Source organism: Poecilia mexicana, unplaced genomic scaffold, assembly GCF_051168715.1.
Source record: "Poecilia mexicana isolate PSO_F unplaced genomic scaffold, ASM5116871v1 scaffold_9, whole genome shotgun sequence".
Lineage (NCBI taxonomy): Eukaryota > Metazoa > Chordata > Actinopteri > Cyprinodontiformes > Poeciliidae > Poecilia > Poecilia mexicana.
The window spans coordinates 25,914,576-25,933,398 of record NW_028263378.1 but is presented as its reverse complement, the minus strand read 5'-3'; the positions used below and the strand labels follow the sequence as shown (position 1 = coordinate 25,933,398).

Here is an 18,823-nt window from a genome sequence, read left to right as displayed (position 1 = left end):
GGTTGTATAATGCAAATACACCTCAATCTGAGAATCTTTGCATTTCATTTTGTTTGAATAATATTCAAATTACCCATTTACACTGGGCTGGACATTATGCTTCATCAGTTAAACCACATTCAGGTGGTTTACAGTCTCATGACCAAACAAAAGAGACAAAAAAAAAAAACTTGGTTGTATGTAAGAGGTATCTAAAATTTTCACTGACCCACCCACTGACCTACAGAGGAACAATAAATGCAAAACACACATCTCTTTTTCTCACAGGAGCCCTACCTTTGTGTACCTTTCAAAGATACACCCACGCAATCCACCAACACATGCAAAAAAAAAAAAAACTGAGCTCTTACAAAGTAATGAGTCATTTAGCAGCCAAGGTGTATTTTGTGTCCTCTTCTGATTATTATATTTTGGAGCTTTAATAAAACATCACATCTATTAGGAAAATGAATGATATGATATTAGACATTGCTTGACATGTTTCCAACCTGATATGGATGGTGTTGCATTTCAGTAAATAAAGAATGACCAACACTATTTTTAAAGTAAAGCTTACATCTGCATCTCAATGAATGAGAACATCACCCAAAAGCTGGTTCATTTCAGAAAGTTGATTCAAAAAGGGAAACACATATTATATAGGATCAGCACACACAATTATTTCACAAACGCAGGAAGAAGTTTCTAATGAAATCAGCTCAGTACTTCTTTGAAACAAACCACACCATTAGTGACCAGTGACTCTGGGAGGCCAGGTTGCCTCAATAGAGGCCTTCAGATCCGGCTAACTTTTGGCTCTGGTGTCTCTTTTAGGCATGGAAATCAAGAACCAGTTCTCTACAAGTGCAATTCCTGCCCATCTAACAATCCCACTTGTCTAATAACCTGAGACGCCCTGCGACAGACTGGCAACCTGTCCAGGGTGAATCCCGCCTCTCCCCCGGAACGTTAGCTGGAGATGGGCACCAGCAACCCTCCTGACCCCACTGGGGACAAGGGTGTACAGAAAATGGATGGATGGATGGATGGATGGATGGATGGATGGATGGATGGATGATAACCCAAGACATATTTGCGTGATGTCATATTGTACACGCTCCGTATTTTGGCGTAGTTCCTTTACAAATGTGTGCAAATCTTCATCAAAAAAGATTAATTTTGCAATTGTCATGTTTCTATTAACTAAGAAATTGAATTAAAATCACACACGGATAAGCTTGTGTACACAGTGTAGCAATGGATGGAAACCATTACATGAGATATATTCATAAGGAGACGTTGGCATCTTATTCAGGTGTCGGAGCCACAAACCCCTCATACTTAGGAGCGGCTACGTATCCTGCGTTTTGGGGAAATGGTAGCCAGCAATTTTACAGGAGAGCTGTGGATTCAACACATCCGAATGACACACAGATTTTAATTACCTGTGTGATGCTGTGAGAAGTCTGGTGGAGCCAGCAGTCCAAAAAAAAAAAAACATCATCATCCTCTTTGTCATTTTCGCCAGTAGTAACATCCAACAGTTAATCATGTGACGCAGTGTAAGTGTTTCCGTTGCAATTTTGCAAAATATGGAAATTTCGATACAGCTGAAAAACCACCTCATCCTATTGCAAAAACACAAGTTTTCAAAATTGCAGATTTTCCATTAAGCAAATTTATTTTCAAAATTTCATCTGTGGTCACTGGAAACGCAGCCGTTGGCTGATTTTGAACGCACCCAAAATGGCATCACAGCAAAGTTGCTCCAAAAGCATGGACACCGTTTCACTTGAAAAGGATGAAATACCTCCAACACTGTCAAACAGTCGACCACACAGCATGCAAAGGATCTGCTCAAATATAAAGAATTTGATACGTTGCGTAGCGACAGTGTAGAGCTTCGAGCACAGCATCTCAAATGCCACAAATGTCCTGGGTAACATTAAACTCCTTAACATTAGCGCCATAGTGTGTGAACAATCTCTATCTCACATAGACATCTACAGTCGCGTTCAGTAAATAAGAAAACGGTGAGGCTCATTTGTCGGATTAAAAGCACCTTTTAAAAGTACCTCATTGTCTTCTTCCTGACAGCAGATTATCTGGTTTATTTCAGGCAGTTTGTTCGCTAATCAAGCACAGTGACAGCCTGGTCATTAAAGCAGGCGTTGGTACCTTTTTCACTGCCACTTCTGACATTGTCTGTGGTTCAGAGATTGCTCACCACAAGAAATGCAACTCTTGTAGCTCATGTCCTGGGTGCGTTTGTTTGTGGTGTCTGCAGAGATCTCTGTACTTTCCACTGTTGTGGTTGAATTCAGCGCTCCGTGAACAGCCAGCCTTTTTAGCAACAGCCCTGTGTGGCTTACCCTCATTCTGCAGGGCGTCAACGGGGTTTCATTTGCTGCTGTAAGCAAATGTAGCTGTACGTATTAAGTATTAAAGGCTCCATCCGCGCAATAACTCAAAGACTTCTCAAATCACAGTTGAAGGAGCTGTCTGTTTGCCGATTAGGATAAAATCATCTGCATGGATCTTATGCTTAATAATGAACAGATTTTTTTTTTTTTATGTTTCATCCTTCTTTGTGGAACTGTTATTAAAACTAGAGCTGTTACCAAGCAACACACTTTAAGAAATTCATTACTTTATATAAACCTACTGGTGTCACATCTTAATATGCATCCCAGTGCTGTTTCCTAAAAAAAAAAAAAAAAAAAAAAAAAAAAGTCTGTCATGTCAATCTTAGTAGGCTGCCACAAGTGACGAATGTTTTCCTCTGCAGCAGCGAACGACTCTGAACCAAATGCAAGAACAGATGCTGCTCTAACTGATGGTTCAATTTAGTTTATGACTTGATTTTCACAAAACAAATGGCAGAGATGTTCAGGTTTTCCTAGATCTCCTCGCCATTGTACAGCAAGCGGGCCGCCATGAATTTTGTATGTTCAGCATGGTGTCTGGCTTGATCCGCAGTGACAAGCTCTGATCTCTGAATGAAGGCAAAAGCTGGATATGAACACAAAGCACGGCAGAGAAGCTGTGGAGGAGGTGCATAACAGGTGAAGCGAGAGTTTAGCCCCCCCGGATTTGACAAACATGGCTAATACCGCGAACACCTACAGTTTTTAATCCTAAAGTAATATTTTAAGCTGATCCCATTCACATGAAATATTTGTTAGTAAAATCACAGCATGCTTTGGAGGCTGACTGATAATGGCATAAGAACTTTTCTGCTGGGTAAATTCTGGTGAACACTTCAGCATACCATTATGTTTAACATCATGCATGCAGTCTTAAATTTTTGCAGATTAGTCCAAACAGGACCATAAAGCATAGTAATATCAATTAATAGCTCAGCTTTTATAGCTTAATAGTGTATGAGTTGTGTTTTTTTTTTAGATTTGAAAAGTATCCAAAAGATAACAGTTGCAAAATCCCTCTATCTCTCTAATGACTGGTTTTATTATAGTGTGCTGTGCAGCTGTACTCACCCCTGTGACTGTGAGTCAGTACTCTGCAGAACCATGTTCTGTACAGAACAGCTCAGGTTCAGTAAGATGGATGGTTGTGCCTGTTAGCATCAATTTTCAAGTTTTGCCACAGATTCTCTCTTGGATTTGAGGTCTGGACTTCAACTAGGCCAAGCGAACCCTTGAATGTGCTTTGATCGAGATTGTCCCATTTTGGGGTTGCTGTCCTGCCACAGTCTCAGGTCTTTTGTGACCTTTGACATGTTTTCATCCATGCCGACCTCGTATTTAACGCAGCGACCACCATGTTTTATCGAAGCGATGGTGTGTTCACGTTTACATTAAGGAAATAGACTTCTTAAAGCTTTTTTTTTTTTTTTGCAGCAGGCTGTCAGTTTAAGTGGATGGATTGCAATATGGAGGACCATGCCTTGGTAGGTTTACAGTGGCGCCAAAATCTCTCTACTGTCAGACAGTGGATTGAACAGTGCTCTGTGAAAGGTTAAAAAGTTGAGACATTTGTTTATAACTTAACTCTGTTTTAAATTTTTGAGAACTGTAACTGTAACCTGCCTGTCATGTTCTCAGTGGACCTCTGAGACTTTCACAATGCAGCTGTATTCTCTTAGAGGAAATTAAATACAAGGGAAATCTGTCTGCTGACTTGGGTAATTGGTGGCACTGGATTTTGTTTACGGGTGTCAGAGTAAAGGGGGCTGAAAACAAATCAAAGCTGTGCTTTGCAGATTCAAAATTTATGAAGAATGGTTAAAAACTATGTGTCACTTTCCTCCCACTTCACAATTACGCGCTGCTTTGTATGGATCTGTCGCACATCCCAATAAAATACACTGAAGTCAAAACGTAAGAAAAAGTTAATCAGGTGTGAATATTTTTGAAGGCATCGTTTTTGGATTCAATGGGAGAAGGATGTCCCTTTTATTTTTTTCAAGGAGCACAGCTATTCATAAGTTGTCCTGACCCAGTTAGAAGTCCGCTCTGGGGGTGTCTGTCTTGCTCAAGGGTAGTTTGGCAGTGATGGGTATACTGAAACTTAATAATAAGACATTGCCCCTCTGGATACTCCACTATATTTTCAGCACCTACCTGGTCTGAGCACAGGGATAAAGAAAAAAAAAACATCTGGAAAGTCACATTGAACCACAATCAATAATTCATTTCCATTATACTGTATAGTCTTGGGCATTGCATGGAGAACTAATTGACAATTACAATAGAGTGATCCACATCAGTGAGCGTATATGAGGGGATACAGAGCAGCTAATTAAAATATGCCTCTCTAAACAGGGTGCTTTTAGTCCCTGTTATCCTCTCTGGCTTTGCGATCTTTTCGCCAATACAGACAAATTCTTCATCCACGCGTACGTTAGTCAAAAAGCATTCAAATCTACACCAATGACCTGTAATTTTTTTGTGATTTGTTTTTTTTTTTTTTTTTTCAAAGCACTTCTTTTAACAATCCTCCTAAATATTCAGTTCGTGTGCAGATAAACTGGATGCCAGAGCTTACGTTGTATACTTCATCTACTACGGCATCAAATTGCTAAATGTTTAGTATATATTATCTGTGGCCCACAGCTTAATGTGTGTTTGCGCATGTCTGATTGTAGTCTATCAGCTCTGTCAACAGGAAACCCATTATCCTACTGCTTAGTAAATGCCTTTTGCTGCTTTGTTTAATCTTAATGAGTAATGGACCCTTCCCTTTGTCGTACCAAAAACAAAGCATGATTTATACTGCACTAAAGTCACCAAGTACTTTGCCCTTTTCTGCTTCCTGTCTCCTGAGATCGCCAGGTAAACAATGTCACGGACCAGGAATAGGAAAGCCAAACTGTGTCGAAATGCACATAAAATTACAGCACACCAGGTCGACTTCTGACGTCTTATTGTTTTCTTGCCCCGGTTCACAAAACTCCATCTGTAGATTATTACAGTAGCTTTAAAATTGAATCTTCAAACTCAGAGAACATATTATTACGTTAAAATGCTATTATTCCAGCCTTTGAGTCAGTTTATTTCAGCTGCGGTTCAATATAATGCAGGGCTTGGTTTGGCTGGAAAGATCCCAACTTAATGTTAAATATTATTCATGCAAGTCATGGCAATCCTAGGTGTTTAAACAAAAAAAATAACCTGACTTTTCTTTCTTGGGCCTTGCAGGAATTCCCCCTCTCGTATAGGCTTTGATACTGAAGAATAACTTTGCACATGTTCACTTCAGCTACTTGTGCTGTAAGGAAGTTTTGTGTTTATTTTTGGCTCCATACGATCGGATGGTGGAGGTTTTTCTCCTTGTTGTCAGTAGCGACACGGATAGTCTTTGATGACATGTGGTATGTAGCTTTTTGTCAAGCAACCCCCGTTGGCCAAGTTGGCAGAATGAGCACTCGCCAAATGGGGCCTGTTTGAATATGGAAGTAAGGTAACAAACATGTTAGCGGAAAATGGGGAAAGCGTTGGTGCTTTCTCCACTGACTATCTTCCTTCGGATAAGATGATGGGTAATTTACAGAAGCAGGCACACGTCCAGCAAAGACATCCAGCAAAGACAGTTTTTTTTTGTTGGACGGTCCCCATAGCAACATCTCTGAATCAACTGAATTATCTGGACATCCTAGTGGACTGAAAGCTCACGTCTGTTCATTCAGAAGTCAATGGAGTGGGACTACTCTAAGATGCCTGGTTTAAAATTCCATGAAGTAGTAACATCATGGAGACTACCGCCACTCATTAGCTAGTACAATTGGTTACCATGGAAACTGAATGCAAACTGGTGGATGGGTGTGACTGCAGACCAACGAGTTACACTGATTTGTTATTAGACAACTGCTCCTGCTTCTTGGGCATCAAAAGATGTAACGGGTGCCACTATCCTACCGACAACTGTCTAATCTTCTACAAGATAAACAAGACTGAGCCGTGGTTTACAGGGCACAGAATATGGCAGATGTTAAAGATGTGCCTAAACAATGATGGAAACTTCAAGGAAGGAACTAACAAAATGCAAAAAACTGACATCCTATCAACAACCATCCTTTCTGGAGCCAGAGGTCAATGGGTCAGAGGTGGGTTACACCACGTTCTGCTCACCAGATTGTTACAGAAACACAGGAAAGGCAGTCACTTGAACAATCACACCCAAGGACATTATGTGTTTAGACATTTAAACAGTAAGGGCTGTGATTCAAATCTGAATATCCCAACATAAGCTTTTTATTTTCCTTTTCCTGGAGGTCTCTGGTGTCCCTAAATTCTTGAGCTTCTCTGGCTACTGACAAAAATGCCAGGATGAGAAAATTTGTGATTGATCGTTAGATGTGCCCCACATTGTCGCTGATTAAGGAGAACTTCCATAAAGAAAGAGTGTCTGCCTGGTAATCAGACAGTCCTGGGCCTGAATCCCAGCAGCGTCTAAGCTTGGTAATTTTCTGATAAAAATGTGAATCCCTACTGCTACTTCGAAAGGTTTTAAAAGAATGAAATGTTTGCCTTACAGTTGAAAGTCCAGGGACTCTACACAATCTTTAGTCTATTGACATTTTGAGACCTGGAATAATCCATTTTTATGTTCCATAACGCCTAAAGTGTACTTACTTTTTTTAAGGGAATCAATGCCAGGGCCATAGTTAATAGTGGCTTGCTCCAAAATAAACTGCTTCAAATTGCAGTCACCTAAAAATAGCAACTGCCAAAGGACAATCACTGTCACAACACTAACAACATACCACTGCTATCATTTCATTTTCCTCCCATTGATTGTCTGCTCAGACATCTTAATAGGCTTCAGATCCATTTCCACATAAACCATAGAATCTAATCACACGATTCCTGAGCAGAATGTCTCACATTTTATGTGCTTCTGTAGTAAAAGTCTAATAGGTTTCATGGTTTCTAGCACAAGCAGTACACATCAGTGATTGACTTGTAAAATACTTACTCTGATCATATGAATTTTGATGGAATCGTGCACTGAAATATCTTATTTAAACTGAAAGTCGCCTTTTCCTATATGATGTTTAACATATTCTGTGGTTATTAATCGCCCATTTCCCTGGCATTCAATCCCTGTCCTGATTAAACATTACTTTACAAGGGTGAACTGCCTTTGGTCTGATCTCGCTGGCGTTCCAGGAGATGTCCGGTACCTCCGCATGTCAGCGAGACGGCCGACAAGTAGGAAGGGAACAGTCCCTGAGAAAGTGGAGCTTAGGTGTCACATCATATCACCACAGGATGCGTCTCCTCACTCGGGTCATCTGTGTCCGCTGCTGCGGGTGGATGTTTCCCAGCTGCACTAAGCCAGGGATGGCTCTCCTGGGACAAATGCACACAATAGCCTCACAAAAATATTCTCTGACACGGAGGAGCAGGTCGTTGCGGAAGCCGTGTGTGTGAAATCGGCTCATCAGTGACAGAGCCGCTGACGGAAACGATGTGAAGGCAGCTAATCCCACTGCCGTCTACGCTAAGAGCCCAGGCTTGTAACGTTTCTTCCTCCACCCCTCCCAAACCTCACCTGCGGTTTCCTGAAAGAGATTACAGGTGATTACGCCTCCACCGCACTTTGTTCAGTGTGGAAAAGTTTACTTTAAACCAAGTTGTTTGGGATTTTTCACTTGGCCTACATCTCATCCACCTGCTCCCACCTCACAAAATGATTTTTGCTTAACAGGGTCGCCCATTCCACATCGAGCACCTCCGATCCGTCTTCAATACCCGTTCTCAGACCTCCAACGAACTGCGGGGAAGGAACTCCCATCACTTCCCTCTGTTGTGAATGAATCATTCATATTAGGCTTTGCATTATTCAACATACAACATATTACTCTCAGCAAAGGTTAAAACTGACTTGAGCCAAAAAAGATGCAAGGGAATGGGAACTAAAACCACTAGGCTTTTGTTGAAAGTGCATGTGGGGATAAAGTGTCTAGTGAAAAACCGAATGTACATTAATCCAGAGAGGATGCCTTAGAAATGTAAGCGTCCTCTCTTTTATTCATTCTGCCTCACTTCGACTGGGCTTTTCTGCTGTGACTGGGTCAATGTTCTGGAGCGTTAACTTCAATCTCCAGCCTTAAGTAACCACTCAAAGAAGCCAGAGGTGAACAGGACATACATAAGCATGACTTTAAACGGATGAATTTCACAATTTCACTAGAAATAAGGTAATTTAGAACGGCGAGGGGCTAAAAATAGCAAACTTTTTTAAAACTGATACTAAATTTTTCCTTTGTCTGCAATAAATTACAGTTTCCAAAGTACACACGCAAAACTGCTGGGTAATAACCCAAATGCTAGATTTGTGATGTTGCTACAGGCTCAACCAAACATTGGCTCAACAACTGTAACTCAGTTTGTTGGGTAAGTAGCAAAGAAGCCACATCATTTTTCACTGACCACCATTTTGAATTAAACAATGACCTGATCAGGCTTCACTAAATCTCTTAGAAGTAGGATACAATTATAAGTGTTACAATCGTAAGATGATGCAGTATGCTAATGCTAACACTTTGACAAAGTAAGTAAGCTCAATGTTATACAGTGTACGTTTTGCTCCCCCAATCAAATGTATCACTTGCATGCCAAATTAACCTGACAATAATACTAGATATTTGTCATTTCAGTCCAATTCTAGGTGTAGGTAAGCGGGGATATAGTAAGGGGAAAATATAGTTGTTTTTAACCCAGCAGTTTTTAGATTGTAAAATATATGGTTTTTCAATTGAGGTTATTCAAGCAAGCTGTAAAACAAATGCAGTACTTTGACTTTCTTCTATTGATAAAAAATCCTGTTTTGTTCTGAGGTTGAAAGGTTCATCTTGTATCGTATTACAGTCTGTGTTTATGCATGTAAATGGCCTCCAAAGGCTCTCAACTGAATTGCTTCATCCTAAAACTATATTTAGTTACAGAAATGTCCTTTGCCTGATGCTGTAAAACATACTAATCTCTCAGAATGTCTCACTCTTGGTATTTTAACTTTTGTTTATGGTGCGACTTAAAAATGTAAAACCAGATCTAAAGTAAAAATGAAACTGCAATGTGCCTTTCCTGTTTATTCAGACTGAAATGAGTGTTCTGCTGCTGTGTTCAGAGGTCAAGAGTTTACAAGCTGTTTATAACTGTACTACATTTGTTTTAATAGCTGACGTCTAATTACATAAAAGAGTGAGACTTTTCTTGTTGGCTGAAGCTGAACTAACAAGGAAAACAAACTCTATGCGGAAGGTTTTTATACATCTAATTATTAAATTTCCCTCTAACTAGATAAAAAAAACAACTAATTCCTAATTCACAGTTTTAGACATTAAAGAAACCATTTGGTGTTTTAAAATATTTGCTTTGATCCACAAGTGAAATCTGGGTATCTTTAGCCTTAAAAGTTTGAAAGAAAGAGAAGTCTCTGAAGGATTGGAAGGATGTGGCCATTTATCAGGCTGTGAAGTTCCAACAAAGCTTTAGTGGCAGCCTGGAAACTGTAGCTTTCAGCGTTTACAGAGGCTTGACCTGTAATTAAGGAGGCCAGGAAAGCTTACCTTCAACTTTAAACCTACACACTACATGAAAAAGAAAAAGTATGAAGTAAAACAGGCAGACTGTCAAAAAGGACTGAACGTACACAAATACAATGGAGGCTGTCTCTGTTTTTCCTCCAGCAAATACAAAATAGGTTAATGCTGGACTAACACAACATGTGCAGCTGTGTCCGCGGCCGGTTTACTGTTGAAGTAAACACATACGACCTTCAGGTACCGCCACATCTAATCAGACTTTGTCCCGCTATCTGTCTCTTTGAGCTCTTCAAATTCATTTGGCAAATGGTGCCCAATTTTTGTAATCCAAGATGACAATAACAGACCTTTAATTACACATAATCACATGTCTAATTGCAAATTGCAATTTTAATGAATTATCCCTACTATTCCCATTGCAAATCACATGCCAAACACACTTTGGATTGTTTAATTAAGACGACTCTGTTTCCATGGAGATCAGAAAAAAAAATAGAAGAAGAAACGGTTTGCAGAACTGTCCGTTCCGCTTGGTGCGGAGATGAAAATAATCTCAAACTGACACTGCGTTATTACAGCATCACTGCGACCTATGTGTGGCCTCTAATCCTCAGCCTTTGTCTCGTTCTCTTTCGTTCTATCCGAGCGGCACAAAACACTTTCATACTCCAGTCAGCTTTAACACAGCTGACTGGAGCAAACTCCCTTTCCACAGCATGATAGTTGTGATCCAGTTCTTGCAGTAACATCATTAGCCCCTCAGGCGAGCCTCGGTCCCTCGCGCTCAGCTCGTCCAAACGTGCCCGATTCTGGGTAAGCCGAGATAATACCTGATAGGCAAGTGGATGGATGTAATCTGATCGTCAATACCACAATTAGCGTTTGTCTTCATTGTTGTCAGTGAGGCAGAACAGCTGAAACAGCCACCTGATGATGTTTGTGTCCTTCCGGAGCAGATGTGTTATGTTTCACAAGGGCTTCGGCCTTACTCCTGATTTCATAAGAAATGCAGATCCCTTGCAAAAGAATTCACACCCCTCGAGATTTCCACATTTTGCAGTGTTACGACCATAAATGTACTTTGTTTGGGTTTTTATGCGACAGCGCTGTACAGACCCGCCACAAAGGGAAATGAGCGAGTGGCTTTCAAAAACTACAAAGAGAAATGTCGGGATTCAGTCAGGTACTTTGATACCCCTAAATAAATAATGATAAAAATTCACTTGACAAATCTTTCTGTGCAAGAAGAAATCCATTGTCAAAAGACAACCATAAGAAGTACCGTTTTCTGTTTGCCGCAAGCCATGCACGGGGTAGAGCAAACAAGTAGAAAAACCCTCTAGTGGGATGAGACCAAAAATAAACGGCACTGCATGAAAAATGCCATGTTTGGTGCCAAAGCTAACAGTGAAACTCAACCCGTACACATCGCTCCCGTGGTAAAACACGACGGCTGCAGAATCGTGCCGTGGGCATGCTCTTCTTCAGTGACAAGTAACCTCTGCACGATCAAATGGTTAAGTTCAAAGCACATTAATTTGTAAGAATCCCCCAGTATAAAGTCCCACAGATAATTTGAGGAAAAGAACTGCACAGATCTGAAAGAGTTTGAGCTATTTTATGAATAATGGACAAATATTTCAGATTCTGGATGTTCAGAACTGATGGAATATTCTAGAAAACATGCACCTGTAACCACAGCAAATGGTGGTTCAACAGGACTCAAGGAGGGTTGAGTACAAATATATGTTGCATTTTTTTTAAGTCGACATTCTTGTCCTTTCATTCCAGATAAACAAAAACAGAAGTGGATTTACATTTGTGGCTAAATGATGAGAAAATGTGAAGTAACTCGGGGGTGCGAATACTTTTGCAAGGCACTTTAAATCTAAATAGGTGTTAACGATGTCGAGTCAGGCCCCCAGTGGGTCGGATTCAGGCTTCCTGTCACTATTTTTTCACTTATAGGGGCTTAGCTTCATGAATAATTGTGGAGCGGAGTGTTGATGCGAAACGTCAGTGTGATGAATCTCATATTTATGTATGTTGTGCTGAACAGAAAAACAGGGCAATTTTCTGAAGTGAACTTCTCTCGCTGCACTTTTTCGTGTAAATCCCAGCAGCGTTTGCTCGGCTCCTACTTGTAGAAGGGTGTAAAAATAGAAAGCAAGAACAAACTGTGCAAATAACAGACATGTGGGATGACGGTAAATCATCTGTAAGAGCCAGAATAGCTGTGAGGTCAGTGGGTCAATGGTCATAGCTATAGCTATAGCAAATTAATTTAGTCTGTTATACATTATTGACAGGTAGCGTATTCATTTTCTGGTCCAATGGCTTCTATGGATAATTAAAAGATGCTAGATCTGCGGTTTGGGCTTTGAATGTCAATCTTTCTCACACATAAACACCCAGTGGTGTGATGTTATTCCTGCCTTACAGTTCATTGCCTCAAAAGGTATTTGATCTTTCAGTGAACTGAAGTGGTTTGGGGCTATTCAATAAATGCGACACACACACGCGCGCGCACGCACGCACACACATGTCCGTATGGCTATCTTTGTGGGGACTTTCCATTGACTTCCATGCATGCATTTCTACAGCCTAAACCTCACCCTTATACTAACCCTAACTCTTACCAAAACTTAATTCACACCTTAGTCCTAAATCTAACCCCTGACCCAAAAACAGCGTTTCCCCTTGTGGGGACCAGACTTTGGTCCCTACAAGAGGCAGTGGGTCCCCACAACATAGTATGTGTGAGGAAAATGGTCCCCACAAGGGACACATCTCTGTGTTTTCTGAATGCGTGGCATGGGTCATGCACGTCCTTACTGAGGCAGCACCCCGAGTCCAAGGTTTTAGGGAACCCAAGATATTTGTTTTTCCATTTCTGTTCTTTTTTTGTTGTTGTTTGCTTAGATGTGTTTCTTTATTGAGTTTAATATTAAGTGTGGTGTTTTATGCAGATATCCAGTAAACAAATGATCATGTCACACTCCTGCCTCTCCAAGCTAACCCTATTGCTCAAGTACATCAGCAAGTTTTAAGAGCATGCATTCCTCCTTCTGCTTTGTTTTGGCTTCACATACAGTTCAGAAATAGCTGGCATAAACATGTCAAGAAGGCCTAAAAACCCTAAACTTACCTAATTATTAATCTACCAATTAATTCCAAATAGTTGGAATGGTCAAGATATAGAATTTAATTCTATATTGTATATTATTGAGAATGATTCCACACTTATTCAGAAGGTTCCAGTGTTTATTTCTGGGGGCGGGGGGTTATTTATTGTGATCACTTAATCGGAGAAGTTGGCCTACTGAAAAGTGTGATCATGTGCAGTGAATGCTCTCAGTCCTTGGTCCGGCCTCCTTTAGGATAGATTACTGCTTCATGGAAGCACTCACTCTCTGCTAAGGTTTTAAAGACCCCAGGTTGCTCCTAGTGTCTCTTATATTCCTCTGGACAATATCTCACAGATTCTCTATGGGGTTCATGTCATGCTGGTTTGCTGGTTGGTCAACCTCAGTAGCACCATGGTAATTGAAGCAGGTATTGGTACTTTTAGCAGGCTGCATAGTGGCGCAGTTGCTAACACTATCCTGGGGATGAGTCTCAGCTTGGGGTCTTTCTGTATGACATTTGCATGTTCTCCCTGTGGATGTGTGGATTCTCTCCAGGTGCTCTGGCTTCCTCCCACAGTCCAAAACGTTTAACTGTTTACTCGTCTTTCCAAACTGTCCTTAGGTAGGAGTGTGTGTGTATGGCTATGTGTCCAAGGTGTACCCCACCTCTCACCCAGTGATTGGTGGAAACAGACATTATTCCATCCCTCATAGTAGAATCCTGCAAGGACAAGCAGGTACAGACAATGGATAGATGGCTGGTACTTTTAGACATGTGGGTAGCTTTCAGCATGAAGTGATCTAAAATCTCCTGGTCGACGGCTGCACAGAATTACAGAATTATGGACCAACACCAGCAATGGCAGTGTGGAAACTTCACACTGTTCCTCAAACAACATGAATTATGTGTCTCTCTGGACTCTGTGAACTGGATTTCTATAAATGACTCCACATCCAAAATGTACTTAATCTGAAACAATGACTTCACACCAAACCAATTGTCCCCATAACTCAAGTGAGACATTATCTGTGGTTCAAGAGTGATTTAATGTCTTGTAGCTCTTTGGGGTGGTTGTTGAAACTTTGACGCCACAACTACATTCATTATGAATCTCCTTCAAATGGTATTTAGCCCCCAATTGTTGGCAAAGGTGAGATGGTCAGAACACACAGCTGCAGCAGACACTGTTGGAACCTTTTTTATTCAACCTAAAAAAGGATCTAGTTGAGCTAATGGATTGATAAAAGGCATTTACAACTGAATCCATATATATTTGGACACTGATACAAGTAGTTGTTTTTTTTTTACCTGTTTACTGAAATATATTCCAATTATAATAATATAATAGACATTGACATAATGTGCAGACTCTTAGTTTAGGTCAAAGTAGCTCTCCATGCAGGTGAAATAAGTCATCATTAAGCGGTGAAAATATAAAACAAAATCTATCCCAAAAAAAAAAAAAAAAAAAGTACAACATTAGGAGAGGCAAAATCTAGTTTGGCACATCCTGAAAAGAAAAAACGAAACAAAGAACCGGGTGAACTGAGCAACACAAAAACACCTGGATGTCCACAGAAGATAAGAGTGGTGGGTGAACGCAGAATCGTTTCCATGGTGAAGAAAAACCCCTTCACAACAGCCAAACGAGTGAACAACACTCTCCAGGGGGTAGGCTTGTATCGCAGGCTAACATGAAGAGAAGTCCGCATGAAAATACAAAGGGTTCACTGCAAGGTGCAAGCCACTCATAAGCCTCAAAAATAGAAAGGCTTGATAAAAAAAAAAAAGCCAGCATAGTTCAGGTAGAACATTCTTTGGATAGATTAAACCGAGATCAATCTCTACTAAATTGCAAAAAAAAAAAAAAAAAAGGATGGAACAACTCATGATCCAAAGTACATCACTCTGGAACAATTGTGTTTATTCATGATGTGACACAAGACAGAAGCAGACAAATTAATTCTGATTTGTTCAGAGACAAACTGTCTGTTCAAGTCCAGCTAAATGCAGCTTGAGTCAAAACATTTATCTATAGATTATGGTGTCAAATATATTCAAGATAGGCAAAAAAGTGAAAAAGTTTTATCTTAAGTGGGTGATCTTTTCCAGTCTTTCAGTTTTTCCAGTGGTGGATTTTTTGTTTTGTTTTGTTTTTTTTCTTAAAAATTTGCTTTGGTTTTTACAAACCAAAGTGAATTAAAAGTCACTTAGGTTTGTAAAAACACCAGAAACCATCTAATAAAGTTATTTAGTTCAATTGTAATTTCAGAGAAATGTTAGAAAAGTTCATACTTAGCCTCAGACACTCTGCAGACTCTAATCGTCAGATGTTTTGAAGAGAAAACCTAAAATGGAACTCATGTGAAATAATTCTTTATCCACAGTATATTAAAGCATCTGATTTTGGCGCATCAGTACAGAAAATACATTTTTGACTCACTTGATCAACACCTATGGGAGATCCATCAGAATAAGGAACAAAACTACCCTGAGGGTTGTTCTTTATATTTTCTGATTTTTTTTTAATTTTTTTTTTATTTATTTGTTGTTTTTTTTTTACTTTAAATTCAGAGTATTGGCCAAGGGCACCAGTCACAACACATTGTCACTATTATTTATTGTTGCTTTTTTGTTGTTGTTTGTCTATTTTTATAGATTAAATTACTGTAATGAAACATTTTAATAATTTTACAACTAACTAACATGCAAGAACACTTATTAGGGCCGTTGCATATAGAAAAAAGGAGGAGGAGTAAATCATTGCCAAAAAGTGATGTTCTAGGAAGACTTTTGTCTGAGCTCCAAAAGTTGAAAAATTCCACTCTCAAACTTTGAGAATAATCTCAAATTCGAGATTCAGCTCAGAAAATGTTTAGAAAAAACTTGGAAATTTCTATGTTTCAAAGGTGGAAAATTTTTGACTTTTGAAAAACAGAAAATTTCCAAATTTTCTTCCAGAGCATTTCTGAGGTTGATCTCAAAATTGCTCATTTCAAAGTCTACGATGGTCCTAATATGTCATCATATACTGTAATTGTCAAGTTTAAAAGAAATATTTACGGGCTGGACACCAAAACCGGCTCTTGCCCAGGGCCCCCTACCACCACCTTCTCAATCCGGCCGTGCATTCAGCGCACCACATGCCTAAAATCTGATGATGATGATGCTACTGCTGAAAGTGACCAAACCTCTCCGACTCAGATCAGCCTAAACTTTGCAAAACTTACCTGTCCACGCTGATCACGCACAGGGTCATGATAGAGGCGGTGCAGCACATCACATCCATGCCGATGAAGATGTTGCAGAACAAGTCTCCAAATAGCCACTTGCCGCCAGTCAGATCTGTCACAATGACGAACGGCATCACCACTATGGCCACTGATAGGTCCGCCACTGCGAGGGACACCAGAAGGTAGTTCGAAGGTTGCCGAAGTTTCTTCACCACGCACACGGCGATCACCACCAGCGTGTTCCCCATCACGGTGACCGCCGTGATCATCGCCAGCATGACCCCGATAATGATCTTCTCCGGGCGCCCGAAATCCAGCAGCTGCTCCCCGCACGACTCGTTCCACTTGGCCGTGGGGCTGCTGCCGACCGTGGTGACGGACACGTTGCTGACCAGAAGCAGAGTGCCATTGATAACTTCGGCAATATCCTCTTTCTTTGCAAAAGTGGGCTCAATTACCGAGGTATTGAACATCACGACAATGACGTTTCCCGGACAGGAGAGCAAGGGACGCCTCGCCAGTGCGCTCCAATTACGCGCATATTTGGGTTTGTGTAACCGGCTCCTGGACACTGCCCGTCGGTGTTAGGTCGAACGCTTCTTCAGCCGCACCACATCACCCTGTGGTGGTGGTCAAGTGATCCGTCCCTAGAGGTTCTGTAGCTTTCAAGGATACAAAGACCATCAGTCGAGGAGGAGGAGGGGGGGAAGCCCCTAAAATTATGGAGCTGCACACGAAAAAAAAAAAAAAAAAAAAAAAAAAAAAAGTTGAACCGTCTAAATCTGCCTGCTTCCAGAAAGGTTTTTAAGCTTCTCAGCGCGTCACTTCTGCAAACATGGACAGTGTGGAGAGTTGCGCTGAGCAAACCGCACCTATCCGCATGACGCATCAGTTGGAGCGCACAGACAGCCTGTCACAGCGGCGCTTTCGGTGTGATCCTCAGAGCTCAGAGTCTGCAAAAAATTACGGAACAGTTTCACAGCGCGTTTCAGCACAAGGCTCTATCTGCGCGGGGAAATGGAGAATACTGTTTCCACGAGGGTCCCAGAAGGGCAAAATTAAACCATGAGCGGTGGAATCATGAAAAAGTATTAAGCAATACGTTGAGGAAGTTTCTTCTTCAGTGTATGAGGAAGAAACTTGGATTAAGGATGTTTTTCAGTGTATGTTTCTTTTTGATAAAAAAAAAAACAAGATGCATTTTTTATTATAAAAAAAAACAGCTGTGATTTAAAAAAAAAAATAAAATAAAATAAATCACACACTTGCCAAGCTGTTAATGGCTCCAAAGACAGATTTCTGTTATTTTCGCTTTTTCGCTCTCAACTGTTTCAAATCATCACATTTAAATACCAGAGAACGACACCGTGAGTTAACAACGCGTAAATATTTTAATCATTTATAAAGGGAGTATGCCATCCAAACCAAGTTGGCACAGTGTGGCTGGGTTTTGTTTTTCAGTCCAGGAACATTGGAGGATTTTTGATGACCATGTACAGATTTTTTTTTTTTTTTTTTTTAAGATGATGCCGCAGCATTTTAATCGGATTTAAGTCCGGACTTGTCTAGGTCACTCTAAATACTTTATTTATTTATTCATTCATTTTTGAGCAAATCAGAGGAGGACTTGCTGATGTGCTTTGGATCATTGTCCAGCTGTATAAACCGACTGTGGTTGCTGAGCTTAATGGTAGGAACTGATGAGACAGCATCGTGTGTCACTATTCTTTTTTTCTGAAATGCTGTGTTTGCTTTTGGACAGCATCAATATGTTTTTGGGGTAACATGTTAAATGAGCTCTTGTGCTCTTTTAGGGGTTTGAAGCTCTGCCTTTTAATGCCATTTTCTTACTGTTGAATCATAAACTCTGATCTTAACTGAGCTCTGCTGAGCTTTAGATGCTCTGGGTTCTTTTGTGACCTCCTAAATGAGTCGCAGATTTTGTTCTTGGAATGATTTCAGGAGGCTACAGTCATTCCTGGGAAGATTTATTACTATTCCTTGTCTTCTCCTGTGGATAAATGTATCTCACTGCGTTTCACTGAAGTTTCAAAGCTTTAGAAATCGATTTGTAACCCATCAGAGAGCCGCAGATTTCATTTACTTTGTTTTACTTCTTTTAGATCCCTTAGCCTACTTCATGTTGCCAGACGGGTCCTACTTGTGTGATTTCTTGAGTCTACAGATTTCTTTAGTCGCAGTTAACCAATGGCTCAATAAGGGGGGAATTACTTTTTACACAAAGGTTGTTTTTGGAGTATTATTCTCTTTTTGAATTAAATCCTCATTTGAAGTTGCAGTTTTTATTTTAGTACCCTAAAATAAAAAATAAAATAAAACTGTAGTTTTATTGAATAATTTGGTGATCTGAAATCTGTAAGTGGGAAAATACATTTCCACACCAACTTGTCATTGTCCTACCACTTTAGAACAATGCTCTACTTTGTAGTGGTCAACCACAAAACTCTTA

At 40.3% G+C, this 18,823-nt stretch overlaps 1 protein-coding gene across 1 annotated transcript in view; it reads right to left on the bottom strand.

The window, feature by feature from the left end:
* The window catches only part of htr7c (5-hydroxytryptamine (serotonin) receptor 7c), a 36,654-nt gene extending 18,107 nt beyond the window's left edge, over positions 1 to 18,547 (bottom strand). Inside the window, exon 1 of the mRNA XM_015005987.2 lies at positions 16,351 to 18,547. Coding sequence (XP_014861473.2) covers positions 16,351 to 16,826 — 476 coding nt within the window. The 5' untranslated portion in view covers positions 16,827 to 18,547. The remainder of the gene's footprint in view (positions 1 to 16,350) is intronic.
* Positions 18,548 to 18,823: the final 276 nt, after the last annotated feature.